General features: G+C 29.1%; 2 protein-coding genes across 2 annotated transcripts; one reads left to right on the forward strand and one right to left on the reverse strand.

Moving 5' to 3' along the window:
• The first annotated feature begins 128 nt into the window (after positions 1–128).
• On the forward strand, positions 129–2,033 carry LOC111690982 (26S proteasome non-ATPase regulatory subunit 13). Its single transcript, XM_023453598.2, has 7 exons — positions 129–372; positions 438–551; positions 640–775; positions 977–1,279; positions 1,344–1,435; positions 1,498–1,762; positions 1,828–2,033. Exons 1-7 carry the CDS (start codon positions 263–265, stop codon positions 1,954–1,956), a joined length of 1,149 nt encoding a protein of 382 aa, XP_023309366.1. The 5' UTR covers positions 129–262; the 3' UTR covers positions 1,957–2,033.
• A 1,943-nt stretch (positions 2,034–3,976) lies between these two features.
• On the reverse strand, positions 3,977–16,975 carry LOC111690974 (glutathione-specific gamma-glutamylcyclotransferase 1). The gene is made up of 4 exons (XM_046950474.1): positions 16,970–16,975; positions 8,571–8,606; positions 5,785–5,863; positions 3,977–4,577 (listed from the first exon to the last, which is right to left on the reverse strand). The coding sequence occupies exons 1-4, from the start codon at positions 16,973–16,975 to the stop codon at positions 4,141–4,143; spliced, it is 558 nt and encodes a 185-aa protein (XP_046806430.1). The 3' UTR covers positions 3,977–4,140.
• Positions 16,976–17,881: the final 906 nt, after the last annotated feature.

The raw sequence follows: 17,881 nt of genomic DNA on the forward strand, positions 1-17,881 counted from the left end.
AAATCAAATTCTTAACTTTTTTCTTCCCTGAAAACATATACAAAACACATAAATAATTATAATCTGGCATCACTTCAGCCATTAACATATAACAAAGCTCACTGCTATAAAAACCTACAATTTGACACTATTTGACAGCAGCGTCGGCGAGTTGTGATTTGCAAAAATTTACACTGCACATACCAAGAGAAAATAATAAAATATTGTTTAGAAATTTATTTTATTTAAAATACACAATTAAATAAAAGTATCACAAAATAAAATGGCACAACCCACAGTTAATGTAGCTGGCTACTTGGCAAATCAAAAGAAAACAACAAATAAAGAATTAGCCTCTGAATGGGCTGCCTTGGAAGATCTATACAATGAAAAGTAAGTTTAATAGAATCAAAAAGAAAAAAATAAAGCTAATATTTAATTCTAAACAAATTTTCTAGATTATGGAATGAATTGACCATAAAATTGAATAAATTTGTACGTAATGCTGCTATGCAGGATGAGGATGCCTTACTGCAGTTGTATCAGAATTTTTTGCAAACTTTTGAAATGAAGTAAGTAACAAAGAGGAGTTTGGAACTCCATATTAGTAAGGTTATGTGTTTTTTTTTAATGCTCCTATGCCTTTTCTTTATATTGCAGAATAAATCCCTATGGTTTAGTTGAGATTGTGGAAGTTATTGTCGAACATATTACCGATAAAAAGGAAGCTGTTGAATTTTTGGGTAAAATTAAAGATAAAGTAAAGATTTGTGATGAAGCTGTTTGGTATGTTCAGGTGTGTATTAGAAATGTAGGAACATTTAAAAACTTTAAAAGTTATTTTTAAAGTTGTGAGCTTTGGTAAATGATTTATTGAAAGTTCTGACAGAAATAACTCCATAACCCTTAGAAAAGACCATCTCCTATACGTTATTATCTGTAGCAGTTGTTTTAGATAAAGCAGAAAGTAAGCATATTTGTTATCAATTTCTTGCAGGTTCTTCAAGGTAACATCTACCTGTCAGATCTTAATGATTTGGATGCTTGCAAGAAAATCATTGAAGAATTACGTGACATCTTGGAAGATGTCGGCAATGTAACACCCGTTCATGGCAAATACTACATGCTAGCTTCACAATACTACCGTCGTGTGGGTAAACACAGTGATTATTATCGTTGTGGTTTACAATTTTTGGGTTGTTCTATCGATGACTATCCTAAAGATCAATGGGCACAACAGGCATTCTTTTTAGGTTTGGCCGCTTTATTAGGCGATGGCATTTATAATATAGGAGAATTGGTAAATATTAAAATAATTGTATAAAAGATATGTTATAACAATAGGAATTTTCATTTTTATCTAGCTGGCCCACCCAATTTTGACCTCTTTGAAGGGAACAGAAAACGAATGGTTGATGGAATTGCTTAAAGCTTTCAACGTAGGAGATATTAAAAAGTATTAAATTATTTTTAATACTACAATAGAATATATAATTCTATTAATATATTTATTTACAGATTTAATGAAATGAAACCTGTTTGGTCAAAAATTCCCGACTTGCTTGCACAAGAAATTAAACTGCGTCAGAAAATCTCTCTTTTATGTCTGATGGAAATGACTTTCAAACGTTCCGCTACACAACGTTCCATTTCCTTTGAGGATATTGCTAATGAAACACAATTGCCCCTTAAAGAGGTAGAATTGTTAATTATGAAAGCTTTAGCGTTGGATTTGGTTAAAGGAGAAATTGATCAAGTGGCGGGTGTTGTTAATATGTCTTGGGTAAGTTTGTTGATTAAGTTAAAAATTTGCTATTTAGCTTATTTAATCCGTTAATTCTTTTTAAGGTTTTGCCACGTGTTCTCGATCGTCCACAAATAGCTAGCATGGCTACGACTTTGGATAATTGGATGTCTAGTATTAGTTCTATGGAAAAACTAATGGAATCACGTGCCGCTGAAATTTTAACCAACTAGTATAGTTGCTATATGTATATGCAAAAATATTTAATTTAAAACTCAAATAATAAAAACACATATTTTGTAAATTATCATTTTTAAATCTTTTTGTAACGAATTACAATTGTAGTTTACACTATATTAAAAGCAGCCTTCTTGAGTATTGGATTAACTATATAACTTAACTCGACTAGTCTGGACAAAAAAAGTAGTCTAAGCTATAGACTGGATCATGGTTGGAACTAGTGGCACATATTATATATAATCATTTCTACGACAATTGGATCACCGCTCCGGAACGACCCGATTCTCAATCGGCCAAAGATTGTCAGCTCAGCAACAGCTGTATCAACCGGAAGTTTTTCCCCAGGAAAGAATATCCCTAAATTATAGTCAAGTCTGCAGATTGCAGACTAGACTTCTCTAGGCTTTTGACTACACTATGTATATTCTAGTATGTTGAACTATATTCTGATCTATTAACTGGATTATAGACTAGTTTATAGTCTTTACTATAGAGTAGATTATAATCTTGATTACAGATTAGACTATTTTTAAGATTACAGCTTTCATTATAGTCTAGACCGCAAACTGCAAAATAATTTAGACCAAAGACTTAACTGTAGTCTGGATTAGACCAGTTTGTAGTTTGGACTATATGCTAGAGTATAGTCTGGACTACTGACTAGAATATAGTCTGGACTATTGACTAAAGTATAGTCTGGACTACAGCCTATATAGTATAGTCTGGACTACAGACTAGAGTATAGTCAGGACTACAGACTAGAGTATAGTCTTGACTACAAACTAGAGTACAGTCTAGACTACAAACTAGAGTATAGTCTGGACTATAGACTGACTTACAGACTAAAATATAGTCTGGACTACTGATTAGAGTACAGTCTGAAATGCAGACTAGAATATAGTCTGGACTATAGACTAGCTTTTAGTCTGGACTGTAGACTAGAGTATAGTCTGGAATACAGCCTATAGTATAGTTTGGACTACAGCCTATAGTATAGTTTGGACTACAGCCTATAGTATAGTCTGGACTACAGACTAGAGTATAGTCTGAACTTCAGACTAGAGTATAGTCTGGACTATAGACTAGCTTTTAGTCTGGATTACAGACTAGAGTATAGCCTGGATTGCAGACTAAAGTATAGTTTGGACTACAGACTGGATATAGTTTGGACTACAGACTAGAGTATAGTTTAGACTACAGAGTAGAATATTGTTTGGACTATAGATTAGAGTATAGTCTGGACTACAGACTAGAGTAGACTAGACGGACTATAGACTAGACTAATGTCCGGACTTCATACTAGATTATAGTAGATTTATTTGAGAATAATAGTCGTATAATTTTGAGATAGGCTTAAGTATGGACTATATAGTATACGGTTTCGTTTAATTAAGGTTGTTTTAGGTTGAAAATAAATCTAGATTCTACAATATTACTTACACTTGAAACGACTGCACAACAGGTCCGATAGTGGCCTATATATATTTTTTCGGATTAGATGTAGTAAACATCCTTCTTTTAACCTAATCTTTATGTACGTTCCGATGTTTCGATCGTTTATAGAAACGTTTGCGAAAGTTAAAGTATTCAGATGAAACTTATCGCAAGGTAAAGAAGATGAAAAATTATAATATATAATAAAAATAATTCGATATTCAAATACTTATGTTTATTTCAGCATTAAGTGTTTATTTTACTAAATTTGTTAATAGTTTATTTTTGTTTCATTATAAAAAAGAGTTTTTAATAAAAATATTTAATATTTCTATATATTTGGTTTGTTACGTTTGTTTTTCTTGTACATAAAGTTAATTTATATAAGAAATCTCAATTATAATTTTATATTAATATTAAATAATTTAAAATTTAGTTTTAGAAAGGGAGAATAGGAACCAATATTTAAAAAAATATATAAATATGGCATCAAGCCCTAATTAAAATGAAAAATTTTTCTATTTATCTATTATAATAACATTACAAAATAGATGTTAAAAATGAAAATGACTGAAAAGATCTCGATGTATAAAATATATTACAAAATTATAAAGAAAATATGTTTTTTCATGATTTAATGTTTGATTTCCTTAAACTTAATAGTTTTTCGACAGATAACGTCGTTGCTAAACTATATTAATACTTCCTTGTCTAACACAGTATGGAAAGTATTGTTGTCTTACTCAAATATTTAAACAACGCAGCTTACGTTCCGGTATACGTGATGTAAACACAAAACTAGGAGGACGTCTTATTTCCTCATGTGAATCTCGTCTTATACGCTCTGGATTTCTACCCATCACCGACCAAACGGGTATATTGCGTTTATGTAATTCTTTTAAGACTAATGTTTCCAATTGAAATAAATGCTCATCCCATACTTCTGGTATTTCTTCATGCATAAATTTTGCCAAACGTAAAAGATATTCAGCATTATGTCCGCTGGGTCCTTGGCATTCGACAATTTGTTTAGCTACATTTTCCAAGTTATCTTCGCCCAGCCAGTGTTCACTATCTTTATTGGCTACATAAATTAAAACTTCTAAAGCTTCTCCACCGAAGGGTGTGTCATAGGATGCAACGCGGGGATAAAATTTTGTATCGGCTGTAGTATAACCACCTTTAATGATAAATTTGTTATGTATCAATTAATAGTTTAATAAATAAATACTTATATACGTATTAAATAAGAAATATTAAAAAAATTTTCTCAAAATTAAAATAAAATTGAAAATTGAATAAATATGTGTAAAATAAAATTAAAACATATTTTCTTAATTTAACATGAAAAAGTATTCGAAACTTGTATAAATTTTTATCCTAAACTAACGACATTTAATGCAATTTCTAAATAATGTTTAAAATTTTGTAAATTCTTTAATACATTTTTAAAATATCTATAAATAAAAAAATACATAACAAACAAAATTGAAATCAAAAGTTTTCGAGTCCTTGGTAAATTCCTTAATAACATTTTAAAATCTATAAAGTTTGAGAGCATTTAATATTTGAAATAATGAATACCTAATAATATTTTTAATATTAATCAATAAATTTTTGAGAATTTAGTAAATATTTAATTTAAACTTTCTACTACCTTGCTCTGTTTTATATGAATACTTTAACTGTCATTAATAAGAAAAAGAACTCAAATAAACCAAAAATCTAAAAATCAGTTAAATATTTTAAAAGTCCTGTGGAGGTTCAAAACTATTGTACATATTTGATTTCTTCTTTCGCTTAATATTCTGAATAAAATGTTATTCTTCTAGGATTTTTGCCAAATCTTTTTAGAACCTTTTGTTTGTACAAAAAGCAAATTTTTTCGTTTATTAAAACTTTTCTTTTCCAACATGGGAATTAGGGTTCTATAGTTGACAGGAAAAGTCGACTTTTTGCATTTTATGAAAAGTCGACTTTCGACTTTTTACATTTTATGAAAAGTCGACTTTTCGACTTTTTGCATTTTATGAAAAGTCGACTTTCGACTTTTTGCATTTAGTTAAAAGTCGATTTTTCGACTTTTTTCATTTAATTAAAAGTCGATTTTTCGACTTTTCGACTTTTAATATTTTATAAATAGTCGACTTTTCGAATTTTTCCGACTTTTTGACTTTTTTCGACCATTTAACATTTTTGAAACAAAATAGTCGACTTCGACTTTTTTCGACAAAGAGTCGATTGTTCGATTATTCGAAAGTCGATTTATAGAACCCTAATGGGAATTATCAGATATTTATTCTTCATACAAATATTTAACTCATAAGTACGTTTGTGGATTAAGGTATTTCCTCTTAAAATTAAATAAAACTTTTGTTGCCACTTACCTAATGTGCACTCTCTTTGCTTCAGATAATCCAATGCCGTTTGTCCTGTTATTCTATAAGCACAACCCCAAGTGATACCCTAAAATTAATTAAAAATAAAACGTAAATATTAATAATAAATCTGCAAATTATTAAGATATAAAACAGTTAATAGAAATAATTAAAAAAATAACAGTTCATTTATCTGCTGTAACACTGCTTGCCATTGATAAGTCAGTTTGAAAAAAATTACAATTGATAAAACAGTGATAATTCTTTTATCGATAAAACAGTAACTTAAGGGAAGAAATTACCATTTACCCCCTTATTTTGTAAAACACTTCAGCATGAGTTGAAAATATTGTTAGTTTATTTGTTCTCTAGACCTTTTGGTTGTTCTCAGAAATGTTGGGTTTGTTCGGCTTGAGGTCTTTTCATTAAATAAATATTAAAAAATTAAAAACTCTTTTCTGTTCTTAGTTTAATTAATATTTAAACTAAATTAAATGTAAGGAAATTATTTGTTATTGTTTATATTATATTTGTTTTGTTATTATTTGTTATTGTACTTTATGTATTATTTGTAGAACTTTCCCTGAAGATGACCAACGAAGTTGGTCGAAATATTGGAAACCACAATAAATATTAATTAAACTAAGAACAGAAAAGAGTTTTTAATTTTTTAATATTTATTTAATGAAAAGACCTCAAGCCGAACAAACCCAACATTTCTGAGTTGAAAATATTTTCATACAAATCTTTGAAAATACAAAAACAGTTTATGTAAAAATTGAAGTGAAAAGAGGGGAAATAATTTACAAAATAACCCTCTTAATCAAATTATAAAATATACAATAAAAACTGCATTATTGTGTTGTGACAACAGTGGCTAAATTCATTACCGCTTTATCAAATTATCAAGTGAACAAAAACTGTTTCATCATGTAGACGAATAATATTTCACTGCTTTATCAGTATGTAGATTAAGCAGTTATTGTGTTATTTTTACCCACATTGCAGAGTTGCCAGAACTAATTTCAGAGATTAATAATCAAAGAAGTAAAAAAGTGATCAATTTAGAATGTTTACTTGCTAAACGCATTAATTTAGAATATGATTTAATAATAATAAATACTTTTTAGTTATTATTTAACTAATAATGCAATCAAACAATATTTTTACCAAAAAAAGGGAGATTTGTTTTTGTTCAAAAAGTGTTTTTCTCCTAAATTTCAAAAAACAAACATCTGGTAGCACATAAAACATGATATGTTTATTCTATTTTTATCATGATTCAAGCAATACGACTTTTTTGTTTCATTATTTTTTCAAATAATTCCCACATTCTTTTTTCTTATACCGTATGCTTATATACAATGTGTTGTGCATAGTTTTTGGAGGCTAACAAGTTGTTTTCTTCGAGTCTTCCATGCCTGTCTCTCGGGGTTACATACGAGTTCCTGGTAACTCTTTGTTGTGATATTATCAAATTCTTCTGAATTTGATAATTGTGTCACACCTCATACCCTGGGGAAAGTCCCCGGGCCTAGGATAGAAAGTATCAAGGCGTGAAAAGTATTTCGGATTTCTTGTTCGAAATATTCGCCTATATTCTGTGGAAATTCTCATGCATTTATAGAGAGTTTCATTCGAAACGAATTTATATGCATGTGTCTGCGGAAACGTGCCAGATATCTAAGTTATCGACAAGTTGTGAAAGGTGGTTGCTCTGTCGGAGTTCCACTTTCCTACACACAATGGGGCTTACATTGGGAAATTCGGATCAAACTAAATAAAAAATAGCCTTCATTTTTATTGGCTCACATTAATAATAAACAAGTAGGAAAGTATAGTCGGGCATGGCCAACCATATAATACCCTACACCATGAGTATATTTTTAAAATTTTTACTTTTTATAAAGAAACTTTTATGTTGAATATTATTCCAAAATATTTAAGCAATTTATTGATAAAAAAAACAAAATTTCTAAATGAGGCTTTATATAGGTCAAATATGGGCCGATCCTCGGTAAATTTGGGAAAAGGATATATTTTTAAATAACAGTTAGTTTTGTTGAGTTTCATTGCGATACAAATGGTTACAAGTCAATTTTAGACGTTTAAGACTTTTTTAATGGGGGTTTGAATGGGGGCTAGGGTCAAATAAGGACCAATCCTTACGAAAATCTGCAGTGTCATTTATACTTATATAAAACTTATCTGTACCAATTTTTAGAGAGATTATAGAATATTTGACGTAATTATGGCATAAAAAGTTCAAATCGGGAGGTATGGTTGTATGGGGGCTATGTGAAATAATAGACCGATTTCAACCATTTTCAATAGGCTTCGTCCCTGTGCCAAAAAACATGCTTAGTCCAAATTTCATCAAATTATCTTGAAAATTGCGGCCTGTACATTGCGCACAAGGTTTACATTGACAGCCAGCCAGCCGGACAGACGGACGGACGGACATGTCTTAATCGACTCAAAAAATTATTCTGAATCGATCGGTATACTTTAAGGTGGGTATTGGACCAATATTTTTATATGTTACAAACATCAACACAAACGTATAATACCCTCCCCACTATAGTGGTGTAGGGTATAAAAAGTATTAAGATCGCTAAGGAATTAAATAATATTGCATGAATTCAAACAAATATTTATCACTGAAAAAGAACTACTTCTGGAACGGTTTGATTTCTAAAGAATAAACAGTTCTACTATGAAATTAATAGTAAAACTTTTACAATATGTATTTCCTAGAGGATGTTAAATAAAATTATGTTTTTCTTATTACTTACCTCTTTGTCCTCAACCAGAGTAGCTACACGTCCAGGCTAAAAGTAAAGGAAAATACAAGTTTATTATTAATAATAAACAAAAAAAAATATTAAAATTGCTAAAATTATTATTGTAGATAATGTGCCATTTTTATATAAAAGAAATAAACAAAGAAATAAATTATAAATTTTACTTTCATAAATAATAATTATATACAATTACATTTAAATATTTACATTTAAATTTATATTTCATTTTAAACGTCCGTCCTTCACCCATTATTGTCAATAAAAACGAGTCTTTTCAGGCAACACTATACAACTGGCACTAAATACTATTCAACTTGTGCTAAATACAAAATGGTTTTTAATGGAAGACAACCTCTCCTACATACACACGTGATCATCTTCATCTTCTTAGTGAGATCATGAGAAAAACAAAAACAATTATTTTCAATAACATTCATTGTTTTAAATTAATTTTACAAGACATTGTATTTTAAAGTCTTCTTCTTGCTTACTACGTGTAATTATTTACACTTAAAAAACAGAACAAAATAAAAAAATTCTGAAATACCGTCTGATAATATTTATTGCATTTAATTTATTGTTGCAAATTAATTTTTTACAAGTATATAGTTTATTATAAAAAAATATATTTTGCAAATCGTTTTCCATACTTAAAAAACTTTTAACGATTATATATTACCTTCTTAGTAACAACAAAATGGTAATGTACTGAATATATTCTTTAAATAAAATTGTTAATGGAAAGGGGAATTAAAGGAAAGGGGAATTGTATTAGACTAGTGCTACAAAAAAATATCTTCTCATCTAAATACAATTTTATTAAAATGTTTTTATAATTTTCATAAAAAATCTGTTCCAAATTCTAAAAAAATTTCTAAAAAAATTGGTAAAATCTCGTAGTATTTTTAAAATTTAAAAAAAAATCGATCTACTAATAAAATAAACTTATTTCTTCTAGGATTTGAACTTGTTGCCATCAATTTCTTCATGCTTTTTTCTGTCTTTTAGTTGCATATCTGATGGCCTGGGTTCAATTCCCAGTGCGAAAATTTTTGTATTTTTTTTAAGATCTAAATGTGAACATGTACGGTTTATATTGTTCGTAAAAAGTAAAAACTCAGTATTTATTGTTTACATTGAAAAAAAGTATCACGTGTTTTGTGTGTGTTTTTATAAAATTTGTATACTCTTTATACCATTAAATATGTGTTAATTGATAAACAAATCAACAAAAGTGAAAGAACTTAAATTTATTGAAAAAATCTTAACTGTAAGTCCACAGTAGCAGACCTATCACAATAATTACTAGATCTATGAAATAAAATTATTTTTATGAATCTTATCATGCTCTAGCGTTAATTATTTACAAGTTAGATTGTTAAAAAACTAAACTATTCTGAATAATAAATTCCCGGGGAGCCTGTTCCCTCTCCTATACATAAAGCTAGATTATAGGCTAAACTATGTCCTAGACTATAGACTAGAATCGACTATAGACTAGACCGTAGAGTAGACTATAGTATAGACTATACTAGATTATAGACTACACTATATACAAAACTTAAGACTGGATTATAAACAAGACTATAAAAAAGACTGTAGACAATAATATACTCTAGACTATAAATTATACTATAGACTAGACTATAGACTAGACTATAGACTAGACTGTAGACTATAGACTAGACTATAGACTAGACTATAGACTAGACTATAGACTAGACTATAGACTAGACTATACTTTGGAATTCCTGTATCGGAAATGACAAGAATTGGTATATAAGTAAACTTCTCAGATTTTAAGTACCATATTTAATAAATCTACAATGAAGATTACATTAAAGTACGAAGAGTTGTGTTCCGTTTTATGGAGTGTATCTTCAAAAGGGCCAGAAAGAATTGAAGACATTTAAAATTATATAAAAACTACATATAGTAGAAAAGTAGACAAAACAGGCATATCAAAAATTGAAAACTTTTTAAAACTTTTTGATGTAAAAAGTAAGTCTGTGGATGGAAATCAAAAGAAATTTCGATTCAAATTTTGTAGTTGGATGGAAACTACTACGGAAATCTCAACTTACAACACATCAGCAGGAGCGCTTTGCAAGTCATACGAAGACTTATGTTCAAGGTCAAATAAAAGAGGGTCACACAAAAACTTTTTTCAATCTCAAATGAGGAAATTGCTGATACATTTAACGAAAGGAAAACCAACCTATCGATGACGTACATATTGCAACTATTCTTCCCAATGCATCACCAAAACGACTTAAGCGAATTGTGGAAAGTATACCAACTCCAACATCACAATCAAATTTTACTGAAGAGGAAGCAATAGCGCTTATGTTGGAACTGGGTCTCAGTCGAAATAAGTACCAAATATTAAGGAAAGCTCTGCATGAAAAAGGACACAATATATTACCATCATACAAGGCGATCCAGGAAAAAAACAAACTATCCTACCATCACCTATTGTTGTTAATGATGTGGAAGCTTGTATTGATATATCATATTTGCTCGAAAACACAGCATCAAGAATTGTGTCAGACTTTTCAGAAGACCAACTAAGGAAAATTCATAACTGTGATGTTGTCTTAATGTGTAAGTGGGGATGTGACGGTTTATCAGCACTTCCAGAATACAAACAAGCTTGTGGAAGTCGGACATTAGCAGACTACAAAAGTGTATTTATGTCATCATTAGTGCCATTACGAATTCGTTCATATTCCCTTAATCCATCATCGTCAAGCATCGGAAATTCATTTGAAGATATATGGATCAATACAACTCCGGGTTCAAAAAATTTTTGTAGACCCATTGGATTTGAATATATAAAGGAGTCAAAGAAAACAACAAAAGATTTAGTGGAATATTTAAAAGATGAAATAAATGCACTGGAGCCCATTTGCATAAAAATAAAGGAATTCTCTATTAACGTATCATATCAGCTAAGCTTAACAATGATTGATGGAAAGGTCAGCAATGCCATAACAGAAACTTCTTCCTTCTGGAGATGCTCAATATGTAATGAGAAAAAGTCGCAATTCTCAAATATAAACAAAAGCAGAAGTATTAATGAAGAAGTCCTGTCTTTCGGAATTTCACCACTTCATGCCAGAATACGATTTTTGGATTACTTTTTACACATAGCATACGACCTCAAATATAGAAGTGTTCCAGAGAATCTTACTAAATCAACAAAAAATAATGAAGAATTGAAAGAACTGAGAGCTGCGGAAAAAAGCAGAATCCAAGAAGAATTTAAAGTTCAGATGGGATTAAACATCGACAAACCACTTCCAAGTTGCGGTAGTACAAATGACGGTAATACGGTTTTTTCGTGATTTTGAAATTACTTCAAAAATAACTGGAATCGACAAGGAGTTGCTTCGAAGAGTTAACACTATTTTAATGGCACTGAATAGTAAACATAAAATTAATGGAAATCGATTTGGGGAATATACATCTGAAATTTCTAAATTACTTGTATCTCTATATCCATGGAGGGAACTAACACCAACAGTACACAAAGTATTGTGTCATGGTCAAATAATAATTGAATCGAATATTCTTCCACTTGGAGAGTTAACAGAAGAAGCCCAGGAAGTGAGGAATCGAGATTTTAAGCATGTTCAACTTTTCAGCTCAAGAAAATGCTCCAGGCAATCACAGAATGAAGATATTTTTAATAGTTTACTTCTATCTTCTGATCTTGTTCTTTCAACTATGCGAAAAAGATGGATTTGTTATGAAACTCTATCATCTCAAAACGAGGAAGATTTAAAGGACTTATATTACCTTCTGGATATGTATACCGATATGACAGATTATTTTATAGAAAATAAGTAGTGTTAGGAATTAACTATATAAGTAGGTTGTAAGAATTAATTGTATTATGTTTAAGATAAACAGTTCAAATAAAAAAGCTATTATACTAACTGATGATATTGTATTAAATTGTGTTTTATATTTCGGTGGGCGGGAAAGGTGGTTTGTGGGGTGATTTAGGTGTTGTTGTGCGTGGCTCATAATAAAATTATATTTTTTTTATTGTATATACAATGTTATAGTCTTTAATAAAATAATTAACTAAATAATTTTTAAAAATTGTCCAAATATTTTATTCAACACAAAATGTATGTTCTGTCTGTCATACTTAATACTAAAATATGAAAAAGATGAAATTGAAGGACACAGGTTTAAATGAACATATTTTTGAATGTAATTGAGATATTGGCTTGAAATTTTTTGTAAAGGGTCGAGAATTTCCATATCTAACAAAAAAAGATATTAAGGGATAAATATGGACTAAATTGTTGTAGCTATCTGCGACCCTATTAAAATTTTGATATAAATCATAGTTTTAGAAATTTAACAAATATGTAATATATGACAAAATCTTTATTTATGAACAAAACTCAATGAAATCTTCAACGCTTGTTAAATTTGTCATTTCAAATAAGAAAATGCAAAAAAAAAATTGAAAAGGTCAAAGGGCATCCCGCAATTCCCAAAAATAGGAATGAAAATCCCAAAAATGGGATTTTTTACATTTTTGCCCATAAGGTCCACATTTCTTTCAGGGCTGGGAAAATACTTTTGGAGTAAATAGAAAACATATTGAGGTTTCCAAAACTGCTTTCAGTTTTCTGATCCCAGCTTTGGGATTTTAGAACATGTCGCCCAAAGTTGAAGTTTTGATAAAAATAGGTCATATTCGGAAGGACGCAGTGGCAACATTTTCAAAAAATAGGACAAGTTTTTTACGCCAAAGCGTTCTGCGTAAAGATACCTTTTAGAAAACTATAAAATTGTTATATGTTCTTAAAGAAAATTTTATTTTATTAATAAAAGAGTCAAGACACATTTTGGACAAAAAAACGGCAAAAATCAAAAAATTTTTGAATTTTTAAATTAAAAAACGTATATTTTTGAATCTGTAAATGATATTGATCTGAAATTTTTTGTATATTATTGGAAATTTTGTTGTCTAACTAACAGGAAAAATTTTGTATCACTAAATTTTTAAATGCCTATAACTCGGATATTATAAGAGATAAGTAGTATGTCCAAGCATGTTTTTTCAATATCTCGTCGAGCGCTTTCAGAAAATATAAACATCGTTGTATTTGGGTGAAAAACAAAAAAAATGGCACGAGTTTAAAAATTTTACAGGTCGTAGGTACCCTACTTTGAGCCGCCACAGCTCCGTCCCTGGGGTATCTGTGGGGTTCATCTTCAAAACTTAAACTCGAATACTTGGCTACGCTCACGCCAAATTTTATCCCGATAGGATCAGCCGTTTAGAAATGCCAGATTTATTTCCAAAAATTTCCATTCTGCCCCACTGTGCGTATGTAGAGTTGGAATTAGGTTAGAACCGGGTAGTCTATAGTCTAGTCTATAGTCTAGTCTATAGTCTAGTCTATAGTCTAGTCTATAGTCTAGTCTATAGTCGAGTCTATAGTCCAGTCTATAGTCTAGTCTATAGTCTAGTCTATAGTCTAGTCTATAGTCTAGTCTAGTCTAAAGAGTAGTCTATAGTATTGTATATAGAGTAGTTTATAGTATAGTCTAAAGTTTAATCTATAGTCTAGTCTGTAGTGTAGTCCATAGTCTAGTTTATAGTTTAGCTTATAGCCTAGTTTATAGTCTAGTGTATAGTCCAGTCTATATTCTATAGTCTAGTCTATAGTGTAGTCTAAAGTCTAATCTATAGTCGAGTCTGTAGTTTAGTCTATAGTCTAGTTTATAGTCTAGCCTATAGCCTAGTTTATAGTCTAGTCTGTATTCCAGTTTATAGTCTAGTATATAGTCTAGTATATAGTCTAGTTTATAGTATAGTCTATTCCATGATCTAGTATATAGTCTAGTTTACAGTATAGTCTATAGTTTAGTCTTATTAATTTGTAAATTTGAGTCAATTGATTAAATATTAAGCTTTTCTGCAACAATCTTATTCTAGCTTTTTTTGTAACAAGATTTACGGAAGATAGTTAAAAAATGTGGCATCTCTAACAATTTTTTTCGTTCGTAAGTTAGATCGTTTTTTTTAATATCCCAAATATTTTCACATAATGTTATTAAAAGATAATTAATTTTTTCCCCTTTCAATTACATTCTCTGAGAATTCATTACATTTAAAGATCTTTTTTTCTTTTGACAGATAGTTAAATTTTATTACGCACTATATATGCCTATATTTTGTAATTAAATTATTATGGAATTTATTTATGCAAATAACAAAAGTCATGTTTGTTTTCTATTTAGAATATGCAAATAAAAACAAACCGTGAATATTATATAAATATGTTATAATATTTTTTTGTTGTTTTACTACTGATATATTAAACGAAAGCAGATGTGTTATAAAATCTAAATTTTATCACTTTAATAGAACAAAAAATAGAAAACTTGTTATAGAAATGTTTTGTCTATCATTTGTGAAATAAATTGTCTAATTAATTAAAAAGCTATAGATGTGGTAGGCAACTACTATATTCATATAGCTTTTACTTTTGATGGGGAGTGTAGCTTTTTTTGAAAGGCATATAGAAGTGATAATGATTTTGTAACTTATCGAATTGAATAAAATACAATTAATTGTGCAATTCGCATCCTTTTGTATCCTCATTGTAAAAATTTGTTAATAATTTCCATTTAAAATCCTTTAAATCCTCGTATAACTTTAAGTTTGTTTTTCGTGTGTTTATTTATTACATATTCAATGTCAAACTAACATTCTCATGTGAATGCCGAATTTTAAAGAAAATAAAATAGTAGATAAAGAAATTCGTAAAGTAAACGTTTAAAAAAAGTGAAATAAATTGAAAAATAATTTATATTAAAGTTAAAATTAATTTAGTTTTTTAATTTAATTGTATTTTTAGTATTTTCTTTTTTTCAAAATGATTTTTTACAATATGAAATTACAAATTAATTTTTTAATTTTATTAAATGGTAACAATTATTTTAATATGTCTTACAAATTAGATTCATATGATTTTCGTTTAGTTTTTTCAAAAGAAAAGTTTTTTATTATGATTATTATTCACTTATATAGGTATGTCGGTCTTTGTTTATGTCAATCAAATATTGTCTACAGTATATAGAAAAAGTATATTTTCAAATGAAAGAAGCAAACTTTCGGAAACTTAATTTCAACAAGAGTTCAGCAATATTTATATCGAACGATCTATAAAAACCTCATTGTTTAACAGAATTTCTCAGTTCTTAACCACTTTTTCAAAAAAAGCCAAATAGATTTTATTTTGATAGTATATTAATATTAATTTGAAAGTTTTGCACAATCCTTGTTAATAACCTTCATATGAAGCTTCCAATATGGTTCTGTGGGATGAGAACTGATGTTATTATATAAAGTCGCCTTTAGACCAGCACACAAGTAATATGATCTATCGAAATGTTACGTCTAAACTCAATATGTAATGGAATGAATCATCACACATTGTGTAAAATACGGATGAAAAATTTTACAGTCGAATGAATCTCTTCATTTTTGAAATAACAAGGAAGTCGTTTAAAAGCAGGGATGTCTTTTTATGTAAACACATATGTATGAAAAAAATGAAACAGCCGATTCCATCTTTGTTATTTTTTTATACCAATCGTGTGAACACAACAAATGTGAATCATACGACTTTTATTCTCTTTTTTGTTTTACGAATGGAATGCCATTTTACATTTTCATTAGACTTTAAATACGTAAGGTGTGATTGTGTGAAGGGTTCTTAAAACCGGCTTTACACGATCACACAAGTAATATGATCTGTCAAAATTTTGTGTAGAATAGTACGGGATCGTGTGAACGCAATACGTTATGAAACTATCACACATTGAGAGAGAATACGTATCGAAAATTTGACAGTCGTATGGCTCTCTTCATTTTTTGAAATGAGTATAAAACAAGCAGGTCGCATTAGATCACATACAAAAAAGTGAAACAGCTGTTTCCATCTTACTTTGTTATTGTTTTATTCCAATCGTGTAACACAAAAAATATAAATCATACGACTTTTCATTTTACTTTTTCATTAGACTTTACGTACATAAAGTGTGATCGTGTGAAGTGCCCTTAAGACTGTAAATAATATTAGTAGCATTATATAGCATTTTTAAGCGATTATAACTTTTTGAAAAGTACTGCTAATAAAGTTAAAGTACTGCATGTCGGAAGCTAATTTAAATTAAAATAAATGTCTCAATGAAACCACTCGAAATCAAATTGGAGCAAGAAATCACGCTTAAGACATATTTTATCCTTTCAAACCGTACCAGAATGATCAAATCAGATTTCAAAACGATTGTTTTGATATTCCAATGACAACACACTTATTCCACCCACTATAACGCTGTAAACCACATACATCCATGAAGTACATGATCAGATTAGAAAAATTCAAATATTTGCAAAAAAAAAAAAAAAAACTAAATAATCTAAACTAATAAATTTTAACAATATAATGTGAAATATAAATTAGATGATGTCTGCTCGAGCAAACGATAGTATAGAATTATTTATAATAGAAAAAAATTGTTGCAATAATACAATTATTTTTAACTTTTCATTCAAAATTCAACGTCAGACAAATGGTGTTCAGGGGAGAGGGGGATTGGTACGCCATTTATTACTTGCATGTATTAGTACTAGTTGTATTACGAGTATTTTTCGGATAAAAGAAGAAAAATCTAATAAATACTCGTTAATTTAACTATAGTCGGTGGTTATGGTTTAGATCTACTTGTTCAGATGTAGTGAATTCGGAATCAAATAAATAGGTCATCCCTCCTAGACAAGTCTGGGTTAAAATCATAACATTTTCAGGTCTCTTTTAGTACTTCCAAAGAGTAAATTTTACTTCTTTTTCACTTCTTTGGAAGTGAATACCTATAAGGTCAAAGTTCAAAATATATATAAAAAATTGCAAATATATACCTTTTTAAATTTAAAATGATTTTGAGTGAATTTTCTTAAAACTTACCACTTAACTGACAAACTAAATATACTGCTACTTAAAGTAGGGGCTTCAAAAGTGTGTACCCATCAATTTTCTTTAGCTTTAGCGAATATTATTTTTATAAAACGTCATAGATTAGAAAGAATTAAGCGAAAATAAAAACAAACAAACAAAAATAAAAGCAACAAATGTCTTTTATTATTGTTTTTTTTTCTTGTTTTTTGTTCATTCTTTACTTTTAAGCAAAATTATTTACTAAAAAATCAGTTCCCAGCGATCTTATGCCGGGAACGGAAGTGCTGTCACAAGTACGGTTACGGT

Source organism: Lucilia cuprina, chromosome 4 (genome assembly GCF_022045245.1).
Source record: "Lucilia cuprina isolate Lc7/37 chromosome 4, ASM2204524v1, whole genome shotgun sequence".
Lineage (NCBI taxonomy): Eukaryota > Metazoa > Arthropoda > Insecta > Diptera > Calliphoridae > Lucilia > Lucilia cuprina.